The sequence below is a fragment of the Nannobrachium achirus genome, assembly GCF_963921795.1.
Source record: "Nannobrachium achirus genome assembly, chromosome: 4".
NCBI classification, from domain to species: Eukaryota; Metazoa; Chordata; class Actinopteri; order Myctophiformes; family Myctophidae; genus Nannobrachium; species Nannobrachium achirus.
Window position 1 is genome coordinate 17,340,258 of NC_137813.1, and position 21,609 is coordinate 17,361,866.

The 21,609-nt window shown below is 42.1% G+C and overlaps 1 protein-coding gene across 2 annotated transcripts; it reads right to left on the reverse strand.

Moving 5' to 3' along the window:
* Positions 1-8,255: 8,255 nt before the first annotated feature.
* Positions 8,256-17,764, reverse strand: farsa (phenylalanyl-tRNA synthetase subunit alpha). Of its 2 annotated transcripts, none has more exons than XM_080724847.1 (13): positions 17,590-17,764; positions 16,461-16,598; positions 15,827-15,916; positions 15,228-15,346; positions 14,182-14,274; positions 11,994-12,122; positions 11,384-11,499; positions 11,061-11,145; positions 10,636-10,735; positions 9,945-10,110; positions 9,757-9,834; positions 9,210-9,324; positions 8,256-8,547 (listed from the first exon to the last, which is right to left on the reverse strand). In XM_080724847.1, exons 1-13 carry the CDS (start codon positions 17,734-17,736, stop codon positions 8,442-8,444), a joined length of 1,482 nt encoding a protein of 493 aa, XP_080580973.1. In that variant the 5' UTR covers positions 17,737-17,764; the 3' UTR covers positions 8,256-8,441. The 2 variants fall into 2 exon arrangements, with proteins under 2 accessions (XP_080580973.1, XP_080580972.1); XM_080724846.1 differs by having other exon boundaries at positions 9,945-10,113.
* Between the last annotated feature and the right edge of the window lie 3,845 nt (positions 17,765-21,609).

Consider the following 21,609-nt stretch of genomic DNA (forward strand, 5'->3'; position numbering starts at 1 on the left):
ACAATATCGGAAATGAATTCCCCACACCACAATTGGTCCAAATAGAGGTATTACATGTGCATATACACCCAGAAACAGAAAAGTTGGATTTTCATCATAGCCGATGGCAGCCATATTTGATTTGGCCATTTGCGCCATTCGTGGCACTATGGCGGACGAGCACCTCTGTGATTTTTAATGTCTAGGGACCCACTGACTCAGTTCAGGTGAGAAACTCCCCTAACACCAAATTGCGAACAGGACTTTAAGCCAGATACTGTATTAACAACTAGTGACAATAGCAGATCTAAACATTTACTACATTTTTGAGGGCCGTTCCTGGAAGGAGCTAAACTCCAACATCTGCCTTTGTCCGGGCCCCCAAAAATGTCCAGGTCCCCAAAAAATGTCTGGGCACTGAAGCGTGGCCTACATCTGGCCTACGTCTTGGCACAAAGCGCTCAAAGTGGCATACATCTGGCCTACATCTTAGCATAAAGCACTCAAAAGTTTGTTGTACGCCCAGGGTCACATTGGCCAAGCTTCTCGTGAGGCTTAACAAAATTAACTTTTAACTTTTAAACTGATTGACAATTTGCCAAAATAGGCCTACAGATGTAATGTGGCTAACATATGTTTTTAGTGAAATTGTGACATTATCAAACTTAAATTTCAAATGCGCATAAGGTAATTGTGTATTTAATTCAGTCAGACCAGAACCCGGCAATTACAAATGATCTATCGACATTATGGTCATGGGTGATGATTGTTGCATCTTCCTTAGTAAATGGTGCATTTATAGCGCCTTTATCCAAGGTGCCTTACAGAGATTGTGCATTACATTCACCCATTCACTCACTGATGCCAGTGGAAACCATGCAAGGCAGGCAAGGCACCATTGGGAGCAACTAGGGGTCAGTCTTGCTCAAGGACTCTTCAACATTAACTCTGGGGGAGGCCAGGATTGAACTGGGAACCCTCCGTGTTCTAATGACGGCCACTTTACCCCTGAGCCACTGCCGCCCCCAGAACCAGGATAAACATCAATAATTATCTTCTTTAAAATGTATTTAAAACTGTAGCGGAGTAAAATGAACGTAGACACATAAACATACTTCTTCAGAAAAAGTACTTAAGCAAAGGAATGAAGTAGGTTTTTAAGTACTGAGCAACTCTGAAAACTTTACCCCTTAAATCACCCTCTTGCCTGCTCTCCAAACTCTCTCTCGGATCCTCTCCTTGACATTGGGGAATATTACTGGACACCATGGATGGAACAAACCGTCCTCAGTGTCCAGCAGATAATATCCGGAGGTTTATTCTCGTCTCTGGTGGTTTTAAATCCATCACAGTAAATGGGATACAGGGGTGGGGCGAGCATCACCGGACAGATAAAGACCTCCACCCCTCCCCTGCGTGGATCAGTATGCCTCCATTTGGTTCCTCTTGTGCACTCTCTGAGTTACAAATGGGCATGGGTCCGTTTGGTACCATTTCGACAGTATATCCGAGTTAAATTACCATTGAGGATTTTACTGTGTGCACACAGTGCTGAGGCCTGTTAAGCATGGTCTTACATGAGGAAATAGGACGCTCATCTTTTGGTCCCAAATGAGTAAAGGAGATGGATTTTGCATTCTTGGTCTGCCTGCTGTGACAAGCAGCGCCCCGCTACCACTTCCACCTTTTGGGAAATGGAATGAAGGCTGATTCAAGACCTAGACCAAAGGGGGGTTGAGATTGAGACTGAGGTGGGGCAGAAATACCGTAATCCTAATATGAATGTCAAACACCTTAGCTCTACTACGGGTGCATCTCTCCACTCCGACATGTCTCCTTTACGACATGTCTCCATTCCGACACTAACCCTATCTCTACCCCTACCCTAAACCTTAGGCCCATGGGGAGTGTCGCCACTCCGACAATAAGAAGTCCATTTCGGAGTGGCGACATGTCGGAATGGAGAGAGCCTCCCCTCTACTACAGTACATATAATATACATAAATTATGTAATGGCCTGTACTCAAAATAAATATCACCACTATTACTTGAAGGAATTATTTGAAATATAAATGATTAGAAATGTAAAACCTATAAGTTAAACATTTGTCTGCATAATTACTAAGTAATAAAGTTATTATTCAAGTAATTACATAAATAATTCAAGAATAAATCTGAGAACCCCTAGGTGGGGTTGAAAAAAGGGCCTTTCTGTGTGGGGTTTGCATGTTCTCCCCATATTTCCTAGGGTAGATACCCTCAAAAAAAACATGCTGTAATCCTGGTTATCCTGTAATACTATATTGGATACATGGCATAAGCTTCTAATGCAAAGTATTCTTTCAGTAAAATCCTCAGTGTAGAGTGTAAAATGGAGGTCCATTTAGGATTTAAAGGGATATTTCACTTTCAAAAAAACTTTTGGTCATTTTATTGTCTAATCAGGCTTTTATGAACACCCTGAATAGTTTTTAATTTGCTTGATTCAATATTTAGATATTTGATGTAAATGTTACCAGGCCGTCCTCCTGTAGGAGGCCTCCACATACACACCCATTGTAACTTCAAACTCCATTTTAACCATGATAGATTCATTAAAAATCGTGTTTTTTCGATAACTTTTTTCATTTTTTTTTTTTATAATATCTTATTGTATTTATTTTTTCCATTTTCCAAAAGAATTATAAAAAATAAATGAAAAACATTATTGAAAAAACACGGCCTGCTCACGTATTAGGAGGGTATTATGAGTCACCAGAAACAAATAATGGGTGTTTTTAATTAATCTATCATGGTTAAAATGGAGTTTGAAGTTACAATGGGTGTGTATGTGGAGAGGAACTGGGCCTGGAGAGCCTAGTAACATTTACATCAAATATCTAAATATCGAATCAAGCAATTTAAAAACTGTTCAGGGTGTTCATAAAAGCCTGATTAGACGATAAAATGACCAAAAGTTTTTTTGAAAGTGGAATATCCCTTTAAATGTGTTATTTTGTGAAGCAGTTGGGGCAGATGCTTGAGAAAACAGAGGGTTTGTCAACGTCCTCTTGAGCAATACACTGAACCCCAAACTGCTCCAAATGAGCAGATGGATACCTTGCATAATTATGGTTTCCTCCTCCATCTGTGTGTGAATGCGAGTGTGGGTGTGTGAATATAATACACATTGTAAAGCGCTATGGATACTTTAAATGTGCACTGACCTCACAAAGACAAATTACATAATATGCACACATCTCTAGCTATAAAAAATATTCTGACTGATCATTACTGTCATCTTCAATGTTGAATGTCAATATTACATATTTTGTTATTAGAGGCTATCATTACAGTAGTAGGGTTATGTGAGGGAAGAGAGAACTTGGTCCTAAATTTTAGACTATCTTAAAAATAGATTTAGGTAATGGGACACCCTATCAAGGGCTCATTAACTTAAGAGGCCATGCTGGCGGCTACGGGGGCCCTCGGTCTCCCCCTAGAGGTAAAGGTGGTTCTGTCCTGCCTACAGTGGTCCTTATTGAAGGCGTGATTCCTAAACCCACCAGGATTGAGTTAAGACCCGCCTCCTCTTGATAATCTTAAGTATGAAAGTGCCCATGAACGTTAGTGCTGCTCGCTCAAGTGCAAAGTACCTACTCCCTACTGATCCATTACAACAATACACGCAGCATAATAGGCCCAAAGCCATATCCAAACCATAACAATTTAACTGGTAATCAGTAAGAGTTTTTATTTTGAGCACAGTAGTGACAAATTAATAGCTTTCTCAGTACGTTTTTCTCTTTAGCAAAGTTACAAAGTTTTCCCTTAGCACAGTCAGTTTCAAGTTTTTTTAGCACAGTTTATTTTGAGCACTGTAGTGAGAAATTAATAGCTGTGCATTGCAGGCTTTTCTCAAGTACAAGTCTTCATGCCTCTGACTTTATCCACCCTCCATGTGTCAGGCAGGGATTTCAGCCACTCCTGGAAGTCCTCGCGTTTCCGCGAGGCGGGTCTTAACTCAATCCTGGTGGGTTCTCCAAGTGGGGTCTGGGGATCCCCAGGGGTCATTGTGGCGTACCCTAGAAGATGTGCCAATATAGAATCAAACATCTGTTTAAACACTTGTCTTTAACCCTATTTTATATTTTTTTATTTATACTGGCTATTAGATTTTTTTAATGTTTAGTTTAACAACACACATATTCGTATTGGGGGGGTCTCTGGCACAAAATACATTTGGAGGTCCTTGACATGACAATGTTTTAGAACCACTGTCTTACTGATGTGTGTGCAGTGTACTGGTTCCTGGGCATACCAGTGCACATACTAGTGTTTCTATGAATTCAATTAATATAGTGAATAAATAGTTACAATAGTGAAAGTATTTGAATGAATTAAAAAATGTTTGCACAAAATATTTTGAAATGGGAGCCTGCGCTGCCGCTGACAGCCTATTCATTTGGGGTTGGGGTTCCTCCTTGGCATGAAAATGTTTGAGCAAGCTACACCGTGGCACTTCAAGTGAATTGAATGGACGTGGGCTGGTTCAACTGTGCGTTTCATTTCAGCACCAAGGACAGTGACAGGAATAGCCCTGCAGCTTACAACAGGTAGGAGCGCTCACTGCAAACCTCCACATTTTGTCTACTACAGTCACATGGAAGTGAAGTGTTTTAATAATGGCTTTAAACCGAAGGCTTTGTTTTATTTAATTTTTTTAGTGGTTTTATTTTTTTAACACAATCTTTGAGGGTTTTTCCCCCTGTGACTTGTCGTTTTCTTTTCAGGTTATCGACTATTCCGACCAGGATTGGAGTTCAGCTTTGCGGGATAACATTACCTCCATGTCTCAGTCTTGAGTGGAACCTCGGGAGGGAGAGAGAGAGAGAGATCAGGCGTTGGAGTTGTCTTTCTCTGGAGGAATATCACATTATTATTCTCCTAAAAAACATGAATAACTTCACAGTTGGAGTGCAGGCATTGCACTCCACGTCCATAGAGGAGCCCATATACAAGCAGTACAACAAGCCTGTGGCCAAGGAGCTGTTCCCTCTGCCTAAACCTGTGCTATATCTGCTGATAGCTGCACTGGCTCTGGTCGGAGTTGCCTATGTTATTGTTGGACATCTCATCAAAGACCTGGCCGTTGACCTTGCAGGTAACAGATCAGAGTTCTGAGTTCTTTTTTTCATTCGTTTTCATTTTCATTTTTGCACTCGTAAATGTCATTAAGTTCCATTAGTTATATGTTTGCAGAGTGGGTTTGCACAGTTTAGTTATTGCTTACAAATGTTTAGTTTTCATTTGCCATGCTTTTGCCTATTTTCGGAGCCAACATGATAGTAGTGTTTTCACATCACCACTCTCATTTACTGGAGAATGTATTCCTCTATTGCAAAGTCATAGATGGAAATACTGTACCATAACACCATCATATTTTTTTTTAACTAAGAGTACTTAGGTGTACCCAATATGTATTTATCTGTACATACATCTGTGTTTTGATGGTAGAAAGGCACACAAGATGCGGTTTGGAACAAGAGAAACGTTTAACCTTTTATGCCAGAAACGTATAGATAAAAAAAAAAATGGTTCCTGTACAAACAAGCATGTAATCAGCTAAATTATAATTTGTGCGCTAGAGATGTGAAAACAATGAGATGGACATTTAAGACATTGAAAGGAGAAAGTGACAGTTGTGTAAAACCTGATGTGTTGAGAAGGGAGATTGTACACCACAGGCTAGCTTATGACTTCTGTACTAACGATTATAATACACCAGCTTTTGAAAATATTGTATACATCTCTGCTGTCTGGCCAAAACCAGCCAACTCCAAAATGTTCATTTTTCAAAAAAATAAACAGAAAATAAAGAAAACATCTTCCTCAGGTGGAGTGAGGAGGATTGGGTTTTAACCATCGCACAGATGTAAAAGGGTGTTCAATAGCACTGATTTATGTAAAAAAAAAAAAGAAAAAAAAAAGAGTGCTAAACGGGTGGAGTTAGCTGATTTGGCAGACAGTGTGAGGATCCGATGGAGTTAGGAGGTTTTGGCCGATGCATATCAAACCACGGGTGCTTGGAATTCCAAAAGGTTCAGAACCACTGGTCTAGAACAGGCTACTCACCCCACTTCTCCCTGCCCTTGGCAGACTGCATGCTGGGCCCGCCCGAGGACGGGGACAAAGACCGGGACAACAACCTGCGCCACGTGGCCCAAAGCCACCCGCCTCCGTCCCTGCACCTGTCTCACACCAACCTCTTCCATCAGGACGACGTGGTCATCCCGCTGCCTGCCGACCAGGACGTGGTCATCCCGCTGGCCGCCGACCAGGAAGACGTGGTCATCCCGCTGCCCGTCAACCAGAACCGGCCGCTGCCGGCCACCATGCCCCTCGTCTTCTACCTGCTCTCGTATCCGCCCCGCCTCAAGGACAGCATTCCACCGCTTGGCCTGGCCAACGGCCCCGGGACAGTCCCAGAGTTCAGTATGCCAGTGGTTCTCAAAGTGGGGTCCGGGGGGGTCCTTGAGGGGGTTTTAGGGGGTCCCCAGGTAAATCATGGATAGGATCGAAATGGACCTGTACGGGTCTGTAACTCGGGGAGTGTGCAAATGAAACCAAACGGACCCGTAGAGTCGCTTTGGTTCCATTTGGTTCCAAGTTCGATCCCAGGTGACCCCCAGAGTCGAAGTGTCTTTGAGCAAGACACTGAACCCCTAATTGCTCCCGATGAGCAGGTTGGTGCCTTGCATGGTTTCCTCCGCCATCGGTCACCGGTGTATGAATGTGTGTGTCAATGGGTGAATGTAACGCACAAATGTGTAAAGGCGAAGGCGCTATATAAATGCACCATTTGCACCCTCTAAAAAGTTAAGGGGTCTGTGGCGTGTGGCATACCAAAGTAGGGGTCCTTGAAATCAAAATGGGAGAATGGAATAGAGTTGTAATTCTGGGGACCGTCTTCCTTTTTGACATGAGTGTCCTTTGTCAGTCTTACGGTGATAGGATTTCATCTCTCAAAACTGCTTCAAGCATCCTCCACTCATTGAGTGTACCCACCTATTCATGATTGCTATTTAAGTCTGATGTCTCTCGAAACACATCTTACTCAAAATCACTGTTTCCCAAACACTGGGTCGGCCTACATCACAAATAAAAACAAGCATTTTATTTGGGAATGTAAAAAAAAAAGCAATGATTTTTCTAAGTAATTTCATGAATGAATAAAATAAAAATCGAATTATTTCCATAAATGAGAAAAAAAAAGGTTTAAAAAGTAGTGAAAGTGGCTGATCTACTGTACGCAAGCTTGTAGAGCTGCCATTTTCACTAGTTTGGATCCCGGGCACACTTAAATTTCTCTATGGTCAGGGTCATAGGCGAAAAAGATTGGGAACCACTGATCTAAAATTATAATTTAAATAATGAAAAGAAAAGAAAAAGTAAGTAAGAGTGGAAAAGGACGTTAAACAAAGCCTTGTTGCACTGTAGTGACCGACTGTGTACTATGGCTTCGGCTGAGAGCACAGAGAAGTGATACGGTATACTTTTATGTTTAGTGATGTATGACAGATGTCATATGCCTTGCATTATTTGTAACATGCGAAATAAAAAAATGTACAGTAGACCCTGGCAAATATCTTGGATCCTTTTCCCCTCTCTGTAGCCTACATATGGACCACAGCAAATGTATTGAAAGCTTTCATAAACAGACACCAGAGCCAGATTGAATGGACTTCTGTATGAACCGAGCCCAATACACCTAAGGGCGACAAGCGAGGTCGCGCCATCTGTCTTGGCCATCTGGCCGGTGATGTGAAGTGATGTACCAGTACCAGTACTAGTGATGTATATCGGACCAGTTACCCATATATGGAGATCCATGTACTGTATATGGAGATATGCTACTGAGAGCCCAAACATGCTTACTCAGTTATTGGTTATGTGAAAGTCATATGACATCTGACATCATACATACAATCCCTTTATGCCCATATAAGGAGATCCCGTCTGTAGAACCAGCCACAGAGATATGGGCTGTCTTGGCCATATATGGATTCAGTTAGTGTGACAACTATCAGGGATCCATTGATAGCAGATCAGCAAACAAGACTCATACAGCAACCAAGCAGCTTCAAAGAGCCCACCCTCTTATCAATGGACACTGAATATTAATCTAGAATGTAACGGTCTGATTCTTCCAGGATCTTTCATCTCATGACAAGGTGTTCTACTGAGTCTTGCAGTACCAACAAATGACGCACAGGCCAAATGCCAGCAATATTTTGAAAACACATTTTATTTGACCATTGCTAAAATCCCACAGTAGCGTTATTTATGCATGTATCCTGTACAAGTGAGACTGGTCAATGTGGCAGTAATCCCAGAGGTCCAGTTGGGATTAAGGAGCAGTTGTCCCAACCAAAAATAAAAACATTTACGAGTCCAGTCAACATACGGGCCTGTCATTGACCTCAAGAGTCCAGTCGACATACAGGGCCGTCGTAGACCATCTGCAGGTTGACTTTGTGTCCTACCAGCTCTCTGATGTTGTTGATGCCGTACTTGATCATGGTAGGTCTGGAGGAGAAGAGACAAGAGGTCAGGGCTAAAAGGTCAATTCATAGTTTGTCAAACAGCCCAAGGCAAGTGTGGTGCTGTATCTAGGAAACGACGCAGGAAAACACACATGGAGATGACATGTATCTATCTAGTCAAGGTGCTGCTGGCAGCTAGCAAAAAAGCAATAACGAAGATTGTGGTACAAAAGTGACCCTCCAACTTGTGAGCAGTGGCTGTACAGTACATTGTGGAGGACATATGTGATGGAGAGATTTACACACAAACTCAGGATACAAGAAGAACTGTTCATTGAGAAAATGGACTTAATATAAAACCCAACAGAACCACAAATGTCTGACATGACTAAAATGTGATAACAAAATGATGTAATAATGTTGACCCTGTGATGCTGTATATATGTGACAAACTGCAAATAAAAATTAAGTTGATTACTAAAAAACAACACAACAAAAGTTATGCATTTTTTGCTTTGTCATATGTTGGCATCACCCTCTGAAAATAGTAAATCCACAAGCTCACAGTCAGTGAGTCATAATGTCGTAATCGCAATGTGTTGTTGTGAGCTGGTACATCGGCTATTTTCAGCAAGAAAGTGAAGATACCCTGTCATATGATGCGCGCCATCAAAACACTGGACATGAAGGCGTCCTAATGCCCACCTCTCCAGTGACAGTCCCCAGGCGATGACCGTCACGTCCTCAGGAAGACCCATGGGGAGCAGCATCTCCGGCCGGAACACGCCCGAGTTACCCACCTCCACCCACTTCTTCAGGCCTGCAAACAGTTAAATGTCCACTAGATTAGTAGGATTACAATGGTTTAAATAAATACACACATTTAGCCACTAGATGTCGCACTTTAACAACTTATTGCATAGGGTTCATCCCACAGCAACCATGTAGTCTGCAACATCTTAACTGATGGAAGAAGTTCTTAACCCTCTACTAGTTGTATTGAAAAATATATCATTATTATTGAGTGAGAAATAATTATGAAAACTCCCACGATTAATGGATTACTTTTTGGTAGCATGGTTGGGTGGGTCCCCCATAACTGAAATGTGAAAACTGAGCCATTTCTAGAGTTACAGACCTATGAGGCCAGGATCCATTTGGTACCTCCTCAAGGAACCCTGAGGGCTAGTAAAATGCAACCATTGGTGACTGGCCTACTACCAGTAGTGTGGGGTTGAGACGGACACTGTACCTTCATGATAGCTGAACACCTCCATGCTGGGCTCTGTGTATGGGTTGTAGGCAGGCTTGAAGCGCAGTTTGGTTATTCCTGTGACACAAAGCAAGAGGTCAGATTCCTGGAACGAGGAACCACTGGTTGAAAAACACTGCCCTATTGGATTCCAGTCAACAGAGTACATAGGTTTAAAGTGGTTTAACCTAGCTTGGTGAAGAACTGATGCAGGACGCCCATGAGGTCCCCGAGCGTGAGGCCGCGGTCGGCCACCACTCCCTCGATCTGGTGGAACTCTGCTAGGTGGGTGGCATCCAGAGTCTCGTTACGGAAGACCCTGTCGATGGAGAAGTACTTGACCGGGGTGAACTCCTTCTGTGGGGGTGGAACGAATTGGTGGGTGGGTGGTTAGGGTATGTTGTGGGCACAGACAGATGGAGGAGAGAAAAGAAACGTTCATGAGTGCAGTGTTGATTTCGCCGACTAAAACTAAGATGAAAAATGTTCGACTACCTTTTTTCACTGACGAAAACTAAACAAATAACACTAAATTTAATTACAATTGTCAGCAAATAAAAACTAGGCTAAAATGTTGTGGGACTGGTGGAGAAGACATCCAGCAGAACTAAAAGAAGTTGTGAGCTTGTAGATTGGCTATTTTCAGCATGCAAACTATGATTTTGCGACTGATTTTTTTGGTAGACAAAAGCAACTGTAGATTTAGTCGACTAAAACTAGCCGTAAACATTTCAGATGACTAAAATATGACCAAAACTAAATTACATTTTTAAATTTGCAAAAAAAGATTAACACTAGATGAGTGAATGATGATGCAGGTCCCTGTTCTAACTAGATAGACATACATTTGATGATTTGGACCATGTGTGGTTTTGTCACCTGCTGTGCGAGCTTGTACAACATGCGTGAGCTGACTGCCGTGGTGTGTGTGCGCAGGAGGTTTTTCTGGGCCTCCTCGATCTTCCAGTCATATTTGTACCTGCCAGGCAAAGCAGTCAAGACACTTCAGCATGGTCATCGTCAATGCGTCATCAATCATGTAATTCATATTACACTGTGAATATTATAAATGTATAACAAGGCAACCTCGAGGTGTGCATTGTTGAGCCGTGTTGTCAGCAGACTCTGGCTGACAAATTAGCATTCACACAGGCCTCATTATAGTGGTTTCTTATTGCTTCACAACTAAAATACTACATTTCCATCGCTCGCTTACACTTTATTTTTTTTATAATGGAGAATAATTTGTGCTGGATGTGCATGCTATTGTACATTCTAGAAAGATTGTGCCCTCAGTCCCTCACCCTTGAGATCCGTAGCCGCCCTCGGAGTGAACCTTCTTGACTCTCTCCAGGTAGTCTGTAGGGAACTCATGAGCCAGTGCCGGGTCTGAAGATCAAACAAATAAGAAATCGGATGCCAGTAATAATAAGTGATGTTATTTTCATACAGTATAGTGAACTTTATACTTAAAATCCAAAATTAAATGTTCTTAAAACATTAATAAAATCCAACTTTTTCCAATTGATTTAAAAGATGTTCCTTTATTTTTATATCTGTAGTTTAGGTCTAGGACACTCCAACATTATCGGACACAAAAACAGTTAGTCTGCACACACAGTCTCACCGGACAGGAAGAAGGTGTCATGCTGGTCTCTAGCAGGGTGCTGCTGGGGTTGGAACAGAGAGTCAAAGTTCCAGAAGGAGCTCTCAATGAAGTTGTTGGTCGGCATCTCTGTGAAACTGAACACCCCAGGATGGAAGACATGGCTTTAGGATAGGCAGTCTTATGTTTGTGTGGCGACCTGGTGTTTGCCAACGGGTCTGAGGCCCTAAGCTAGATACAGAATAGATATTCCTAGATACAGAATAGAAATTTAGAGTGACCATTGTTATTGATCCGCTATATCAGTGGTTCTCAAACTTTGTCATGTCAAGGACCCCAAAATGATATGCATTTGGCCACGGACCCCCATTTCAAAATATTTTGTTTCAGGGACCTCCAGAAACAAAGATGCAAGTTCAAAATGTTCACTCCAAATGTGGGTCTTGGAATATCTATCTGCATCTAGTTTAGGGCCTCAGACCCACTGGCAAACGCCAAGTCATGCGCGCTTGTGTGTGTGTGTGTGTGTGTGCGCACGTGCATGCACCATTTGACTTATGAGGTTTTAAAAGGTCACTTTGGACGTGAAGAGGAAGCGATTGACAGTGCCGTTTGTGGTGCAGTGGCTCACCCCATCTCCAGGAAGATCTGTCTGAACTGGGTTCGAACCTTCATGAGCGGGTGGAGGTGACCACAGTCTGGGGCGATGCCCATGGCCTCAAAGTTATACGGCTTGAACTTCTTCTCCTTCCAGCTTCCACTGGGAGCACAGCACAGAGGAGAGGACAGATATCAGAACTTCTACTGCACGTTGCATCTAGATTAGAACAATGATTCTCAACATTTTAATTCATTCAGGGGTTTGGAGGCCACATGATATTTTACTATATCTCAGCAGGGACGAAAATATACATTGTAGTCTGCAGTGTTAATAGACCTTGACAGTGTCAACTGTCTGGGACCCCTGGTGGTCCCCGGACTGTGATTTAGTACTTATTAGACATGCAATAATGGCGGAGTATCAGTAAAGATTCACACAAAGTAGAGTAGGTGAGTAGCGGAGAACAACTTTACAAACCAACATCATATTAACCATAAAACACGACAATGATGAATAAATCGAATAACTACTAAAAGCCACTTCACAAGTGTTTTTGTTCTCTTCTGGCCATCTTTACTTGTCCCACCCTGCCTTTAGGACAAAGTCCTTGTCTTTGGACTAGTCCCCATGATATGGGTGGTGTTCTTCCTCTGTGTCCTGTGTCTGAGACCCTTCACTGCCATGGACAGGCAGAAGAGGACAGACTGGACAGTTTGAGGGGCTGGAGCCTGGAATTAAAGGACAACTCCGCCCTAAATCACTTCTAGGCTTACTTAAAAGACTGTCTATGGGTTCTATTAGGCAGAAATGCCCTTGTTGTCCAGTTTCCCCAGCAGAACGCAGCAGCTGTCATAGCATAGAGTGGAGCCTATCGCTTTTACACTATTTGTTGTGTTCAAAAGTGATGTTCTTTTTCATGAATGTCTTACTAGTCGTCATTACAAACACATCCATGCCTTGGTTGTCCCACACGAGCCACCACAATGTCATAAATAAAATAATGTTTTGGGGTGATCATTTGGCACGAGTGCCAATCAAAGTGACTGCACTGGCCAATCACAGGGCATATTTTCCGGGACTTGGCAAAACACATAAAAGCATAACATCTATTCAGCAGAGTGTGATGGCTTGTGTGGGACAATGACATGGATGTGTTTGTAATGCCAACTAGTACTACATTCATGAAAAATAAAAACACTTTTGACCACAACAAATAGTGTAAAAGCGATAGGCTTATAGCAGGGGTGCCCACACTTTTTTGATGTGAGATCTACTTTTAAAATGACTAGCTCTAAATGATCTACCCATCCAAAACGTTTTAGCTGAGAGCCTGAGGGGGGCTTTGGAATAGCAGCACTGGCGTTACATTTTAGGGGGAAATAAATGGGAAATACTGGGGGAAATGTAATTCTGTACGGAAGTGGTACAGTAGGTTTTGGGGTTCTTTGTAATGCTACTGACTCTTGAACAAAGTATTGGAGGTTTGCCTACTTTAGAAGCCATGAAGGGAGCTGACAGGCCCTTCTTGATGTCATATTGACATACATTTTATATTTTAATTATAGATTTTTAGAGGCATGTCATGTGGTCTACCTGCACACCCTTGGTGATCTACTGGTAGATCACGATCTACCTTTTGGGCTCCCCTGGCTTATAGGCTCCACTCTATGCTATGACAGCTGCTGGGGAAACTGGACAACAGGGGAATTTCTGCCTAATAGACCCCATGGACCGTCTTTTTGGATCAATATAATAGGAAAATGAACCTAGAAGTGATTTAGGGCAGAGTTGTCCTTTAACATCCACTTTTTGTTGAGACATAGCTTGCTGGAGTGACTTTTTCAGGGCTAGTTTCTGCTAGAGGTGGAAAATAATTAATTCTAAGAAGCAGATCGGCTTACGATTCTGCATCATGCAGTGACCTAACATATCGATTACAGCCTAACGTTTACTGCCAACATTCCAGCCTCGTCAAATAAATATACATTATAATAAAGTGTGAAGTTAGTTACTTCTGGGAACAGCAAACACAACAAGGCTCAATTTAATTGCAAACCATAAAATCCACAATGCACAAGCCTGTAAGCAAACATCAATATTAACTGAGTACTGCAATGCGGACTGCTTTTTCAAATCAAAGATTTCACAAGAGGACATTTAGTACTGGGAGTGCTCCACACATAGATACTATCCATGCCTGTGGATGTGCTGGCCTCACCTGGCGATCATCTCTGCAGTGAGTTCCGTCTCCTGTTTGGTGATGGTGGTGCTGAAGGACTGACCCTTGCTGATCCAGTACGACTTCACCGTCCTGAAAACCAAAATACAACACTCCTAAATAGAAATCCTCTTACAGAGCGTGGATTCTCCACATTGAATCATTGGCAGTTTGTCAAGGCGGCCCAGTACTGCAAGACACAATCTAAATTTACAGCTAAACAGCATGCCTGACTAAATTAAAAACAGTTGAGGCAATAAATATGCAATGCAGAAAGAAAATGTTGGTTCACATTTGATTACGAGTTGTCTACTTTGATCAGTTAACCAGAATGTGGCGAGCCTGGCATGTTGCGCTGGACAATCTTCATTTGCATGAAGCTGAACAGCCATCCTGTCCATAGTACTGTAACCCAAGGGTTTTCAATGTTTTCAGGCCAAGGACCCCTTAGCTGAGAGAGAGATGAAGCAGGGACCCCCACTACATATCGTAAAATATTGTGTTGCAGATTTAAAATGTTCATGGACTTCTTATACAGCTTAGACTTGTTTGACAGCACTATCATCTGTTGGATTATATAATTCAACCACTTGAACTGTCAATACCTATTAGTCTGCTCTTCTTTTCCCTCTCCACCAAACCTCTGTGCCAAAAGATAGCCGATCTACAAGCTCACAACGCCTCGGAGCGGCCCCCCTGTAGTAACTCGGAGGACCCCATGCTGTAAACTAAATACAGTAGTACCTATTGTGACAAGTACATTTTATCATTTAACTATCCTAATGGCATATATTATCCACTTAACTTAAGCTACTTCACAACCTTGTTTTTGTTTTCCTCTGTCCATGTTTACTTGTCCCACCCTGCCTTTAGGACAAAGTCCTTGTCTTTGGACTAGTCCCCATGATATGGGTGATGTTTTTCTCTGTGTCCTGTGTCCGAGACCCTGCCCTGCCATGGACAGGCAGAAGAGGACAGACTGGACAGGAATAAGCATCAGTTTGTGGGGAGAAACCCCTGATGAGCGTACGGTATTCTTTACATACACTTCAGAGAGCAGCTTCCTCTTCTTCAGTTCATTTCGGTCCTTGTCGTCCAGCTGGGAGGCCTGGCCGTTCCGTACCTGCAACAGTTTCTCTTTGACCTGGTCCTCTATGCTCTCCACCTGAGAACACACACAGCTCATTAGACCAGGGGTCAACATTTTCAGGCCCTTAGTTGAGAGAGATGAAGCAGGGACCTCCACAACCTTTCCATAGATTCCCTATAGTTTGTGTTTTCAGACTTGAACTGTCAATACTTAATAAACTTGACCTTTCACTCTGTACACCTAGTCTGCTCTTTTTCCCCTCTACACCAAACCTTTTTGCCAAAAATAGCAGATCTTGTAGATCAGCTATTTTTGTTCTCCGAATATAGAGGCTACGGTTCAAGTGAAATATACTGTAAAAAGGAGAAAAGGTTTCTGTCACACAAAGATTTCGAGGACCCCCTGTAGTAACCCGAGGACCCCCTGTTGAAGACCCATGCATAAGACTGATATTGAATCATACAGCACATAATGCTCAAAAGCACAATAACTCTGAAAGCTGAAAGCCTTGAGTGTTCAAGGCTTTAAACCGTACAGAGAAAAGGTTGCACTTACAGCCTTGAATATCCTGTCCTGTTCCTTGTCTACTTTGATCCACTTGCTGGACATGGCCTTGGAGAAGCCCACCTTCCCAAAGGCTAGTTTCTGCATACAAACACAGAAAATAGCGACATCATGTTAAGCATTCTGAAATTCCTTTGTTTACGAGATGCACGGCACAAATATACTTCCATTACTTTGTGGTCTAAAAACCTCCCACGAGAGCTGTAGATAGGCCCGTCACAATTATTACATAATCGTCCAATGGCAATTATTTGACATAATCGCAATAAGTTTGTCATAGTCGTCATAATCGTTTCCATGTTGAAATGGGTGATTTACAAGCTCACAACGCATTGCGATGCGACACATTGTGAGCTTGTAGATCGTCTATTTCCACTATAAATTATATATATTTTTTTAAGTATAAAGTTGTCAAATACAGTATGTCAGTCATTTCTTTGCATATTTAGGTTATGTGTCATATCTGCCATACGCAACTTCAAAGCCTAACACAATTAAAATCTTCAATCGCAATTATTGCAGTGACAATTAATCATCATGTAAAAATGTCATAATGGTGACAGCACTAGCTGTGGATGCTGTGGGCAGGGACCTACTGTATGGTGTCGTGTATGGTCACTCTCACCATGAGGTCATTCCTGGGCATGCCCTCCTCGGGGATGGAGTTGAACACTCTGGCCTCGTGGCTGCCCTGCTCGGCCACCTCGGTGCCCTCGCCCGTCAACTCCCACTGTTTAGAGGAGCGTTGCTCGGCTGAGATCACCTGCACAGGGAGAAAGATGCAGTCTTAAGATGAACTATACATTAAGCTCAATGGTGAAAAAGTAAGTAAGTACCTTTGCTTAAACTACTGTACATTGATACTTTTACTTTACTTATTATAGTAGGCCTATTTTTTTATACACTTCACTCTGGTACATCTCAGAGCCAGAGGCTGTTCAATTAGGCAATTAGTTACTTCTGCATATTTATATTATAAACAATGAAACATAGCTTAACTGACACATTATGGCGTGACTGTATCATGCACATGACCAATTCAAACAATCCAACTTTACCAGCTGCAACGTAGATTAAAGTGATCAACACTAAACCTTTACTAAATGATATGATTGTGAAATGGACCATTGTGCATAATGAGTGCTTTTTACTACATTGTAGTGTTGAGTACAGGGCCAATATGAATATGATGCCAAATTATACATTGTAGGCTACTTTTATATTATTCATACTCATTTGAAAAGTGAAAACAGACTTTTACTTCTTCCAACAGAGGTTGATTGATTGAATGATTAAATAATGTATTATAAGTTTGCATAGGAAAAGGTACAGGACAGTAGGACAGTCACTGATGCAAGGACAATTAAAGGATTTAAACCACAAGAAAGCTCAATGACTTGTTTAAATTGGGGTCCTTTTGAGCTCAAATCATATAATCTACACTGTGGTACTGCTACTTTTACTAAAACCAAATCTAAATCAACTAAAACTAAAATCTAATTAAAACAAATCTAACATTATAAACTACTTCTCCCCATGAAACTGCTAAAAGCTGTTATTGCATCAGTCAATGAATGAACACAAACACACGGGACAGTCGGTGACAGCAGGCACGGAGCCCCAACTGGTGGCTTTAATCGAAAACAGCCGACCTACAAGCTCACAAGGCTTGAGAGCTTGTAGATCGGCTATTTTCGCCACGCGACACGGGCGTACGAACGGAACACAAATCAAGCGGTTGCCAAAACACTCACGTCTCCGAGGGCCTGCAGGCTCTTCACGGCCCCGACGACCGCCTGGTGGTCCGCGCCGAGATCCGCGGCAACCTCTAGGCTGTCCACGCCGCCGTCCGCCTTCTCCACCCGCCGCAGGAGAGCCTCCATCACGCCGGCGTCCGCCATGCTTCTCTACGCCAGCCAGCCGATCTTGAAGAGAGGAGAGGCAGAACGGACATGACGTGTCTCTCTTATGAGCCGCAAGTGTTGGAGTAGCGACGAAACCTCGAATACCGTAAATGACCGTGTACACGAGCTGAATCCATGGTAATAATACTGTCTGTCTGTCTGTCTGTCTGTCTGTCTGTCTGTCTGTCTGTCTGTCTGTCTGTCTGTCTGTCTGTGCGTGCGTGCGTGCGTGTCAGGGTTGTCAACATTGGACTGTCAGAATCCAGGAGATTTATTTTTGGGGGCTGCGCGGAACTCCCCAACCGGGGTCTGGGGGTCCTCTCCCCAAACCTATTAATAGATATATTTTCCTGTGTTCTGTTGAATTTTGTGCATGTTTGATACTTTTATCAGGCTTGCTTTACTAGCATGGGTACAATTTCAGCCTTAAATGCCAAATGTTGGTGTACAGAATAGATTAGACGTTAGACGTTAAGGATGTCCATAAAGGATGTCCATAATTACAACACCAGAGGCAGTGCCACAGATCACGTTCAACCCAGAGTCAACTCAAAGAAAGGGTCGAACTCGTTCTTCTGCTATACCACAAAAATGTGGAATGCCTTACCGAAGGCCATAAAGGAGTGTGGATCACTAGCATCCTTTAAAATTGCCCTGAAAAACCACTTACAGGCAGCAGCCGTTCGCAACTGGTAAAAAACCTAGCCCAACCCTACCCTCCCTGCCCCTTCCTTGTATATACTTGTATAGGTCTACTTGTATATTCCTTGTATATACTTACTGTTTGTTTAGACTTACTGTATATTCCTTGTATATACTTACTGTTTGTTTAGATCTACTGTTTTCTTTTCTTTTTTCCCCCCCTTCTTCTTTTCTTTACATATCTACTGCATAGTACTGTGTTCTATTTGTCTGTCATTCAATGTTATATGAGATACTTAAATGGTTTCCTGTTGAAATAAGCTTAGTCTTTTCATGGATCTCCTTTTAGTAGACCTTGTACCAGTGAACTGTACCGTCATGAATCTGTACATTTTCCTATGCAAACTTCTAATAAAGCCTTCAATCAATCAATCAATCAATCAATTTGATGACTGAAGCAAAAGGACATCTTAAATAATGATTTCTCATCTTTAGTGTTTAATACACTACTCTACTGTCTGTGTCTACTCTGCATTTCAGCAACATTGTGAAATGGACCATTCTGCATGATGACTTGCACGCATCTGTCTTTGGTATTGATAGCAATACCAAAGACAAATAGTTTATTTTAAAGAACATACTGGACGGATGGATCAAGAAAAGGGTTCTTCCATCACCAAGTATTGGAAAAGCACTTTTTTGCTCACTTTATTTTGAAATGGCAAGGGGAAGTGCAACGCCAGAACAACAACGCGCCAGAACGAGTACGACTGAAGTAAACAGAGAGTGAGACTCGTTGTAGCAGCAAGCTGCAGCAGAGGTCCGTTCTTTTGGCGAATATACAAGCACATATTTGTGGTAGTCTACATCATTAATGCAATCTGATGATCAGAACCAGAGCGTTGCTCTCGTTAAAGGTCTGAGTGAGGAAAGCCTTTTAACTACAAATATGAGTAAAATTCAAGGGCTTCGGGTCCTTGTGGAGCAGTTTCTGTCTGCGGCTGCTGAAGAGATCGTGGAAGCTGTTGAGAAGAGTAAAATACAAGGTCTTCGGGTCCTTGTGAAGCAGTTTCTGTCTGTGGCTGCTGATGAGATCGTGGAAGCTGTTGAGAAGATGATGTTAGGCTACGAGGAAGAAATGTTCCAGTCCAAACGAGAGATCAGTCGACAACGCAAGATGCTCGATGCGCCTCTACAACCTGAGATCAATTTAAATAGAATAGCAGGTATGTCACAAATGTATCTGATCAATGTGTTTATGTAACCAGAGATCAGTAAAGTGCAGTAATGAACCTAAATAAAATAAAAGAAAAAAAGAAGGTCTATGCCAGCCGCCAGGTCATAGGCTAATGTGAAAATAGACATTCACACCGTGGCCATCTTGGATCACATGACTTCCTGGGATATCAGCCTGCATTACAAACCATTGTGAACAATGGAACGATGGTCCCAAAATATGAGTTTATTCAACCAATTTCTTTTTACCAAATTGACAAATGGGCAGATGACAACATCAACATCCCCAAAATGATTAAATAGAAGGGTATATCCACAATATTCATGGTAGTTAGGTTGAAGTGTTAATCTGTTTAAAGACTTGCTACACTACAGTATATGCAGACTAGTGCTGGCTCTGCCATCATATAGTTAATATTACTGTATTGTGATTTTTGTCAATTTAGTAAAAAGAAATCGGTTGAATAGAACTCATATTTTGGGACCATCGCTCCATTGTTCACAATGGTTTGTAATGCAGGCTGCTATCCCAGGAAGTCATGTGATCCAAGATGGCCGCAGTGTGAATATGGTCTATGGTGGCAATTTGTCCTCAGCCTAGTGGGAATGTGACAGTAATGCATGTTGCATTTATAATTTGAGCCACTCCTGCAACATTTAGATGCCAATCTTAGGAAATCAGGATAGATTATGAACCAGTAAGACTCCCTAATCGGGAGATAAGCGACTGTCAGGTTGCATACACAAACTTTAAAAGGCAATCTAGCCAATCAGATTCAGGAGGGATTATGGGGAACAGATTCATGTTGATGACATGACTTTAGAGATACTGTGTACCGCTTTTTGTGATTTTAAATCTCTAGGAGCCGTGTCCAAAAATGTTTTTTTACAAAAATCGGCCTGATGGTGGCACTAGAAGACGGCCATGTGAGAAATGAGGGGTGGAGGTTGTGATTAAGGGTGTCAATTTGTCCTCAGCAAACTTTAGATGCCAATCTTAGGCAATCAGGATGGATTATGCAAAATCAGACCGATCCGTGTTGATCTAATGATGATTTAAAAGCTGTTGGAGTAATATCAAGAAATGTGTTTAGCAAAAATCAGCCTCTAATATGAAAAAAAAGAAAAAAAACTCTGCCTTTCATTATTCACATTAGTGTGTGGGAGTTTCATTACATGTTGATCGGTCCAGTGATAGCCTAGTCTCTCAATTACAGACTTCCGCATTGCTGCAAAAGTGAAAAGAGCGACCAAACTTTTCCTTGACGATGGCTAGCCAGATTGGTGGTAACCAATCAGGATGGAATATGAAAAATCACACCTAGTGTGAAATGAGTGGTGCTATTCATGAGTTAATTTCATTTTGCGTCCCACGACCCCCTGGGCGTACAGCAAACTTTGGGCACTTGGAAAGATGTAGGCCAGATGTAGGCAAAGCTTGACCAATGTGACCCCATGGGGGTCACTGGACAAAGCCAGATGTTGGAGCTTAGCTCCTTCCTGGAGCAACGTTCACAAATATCACAGACCCGTTTAGTTGAATGACTATAGAAAGTACCGATTTGTGTGATGTTTGGACAAAATCTGTAAGAGTAATATGTAAAAAAAAAATATGTTTAGCAAAATCTGCCTCCTGTAGTCAGGGAAAATTAGGAGAATACCTGTCAAATCTGGGAATGAATTCCTTACCAAACAATTTCTTCACCAACGTGTTCGTAAAGGTGTCTAGTAACATGTCTAACAAAGATTGAAATTCAACATTCCTAGCAAAATGTTTGACAGCTAGGGTAATGCTGGCTCTCATTTACTTGAAAAATGACTCGGAAAAAATATGGTTTAAGTGGGATGTGAAGGGTCTAACTAGGCGTTTTTAATCATTCTGAATCCATTGCAAGCATTTGTTTTACACAAAAAACATTCCTTGGGCCAAAAATGGACCCCATACAACTGTGAAAAGTAATGACACATCACTAAACCATCGTTTTTCGGGTT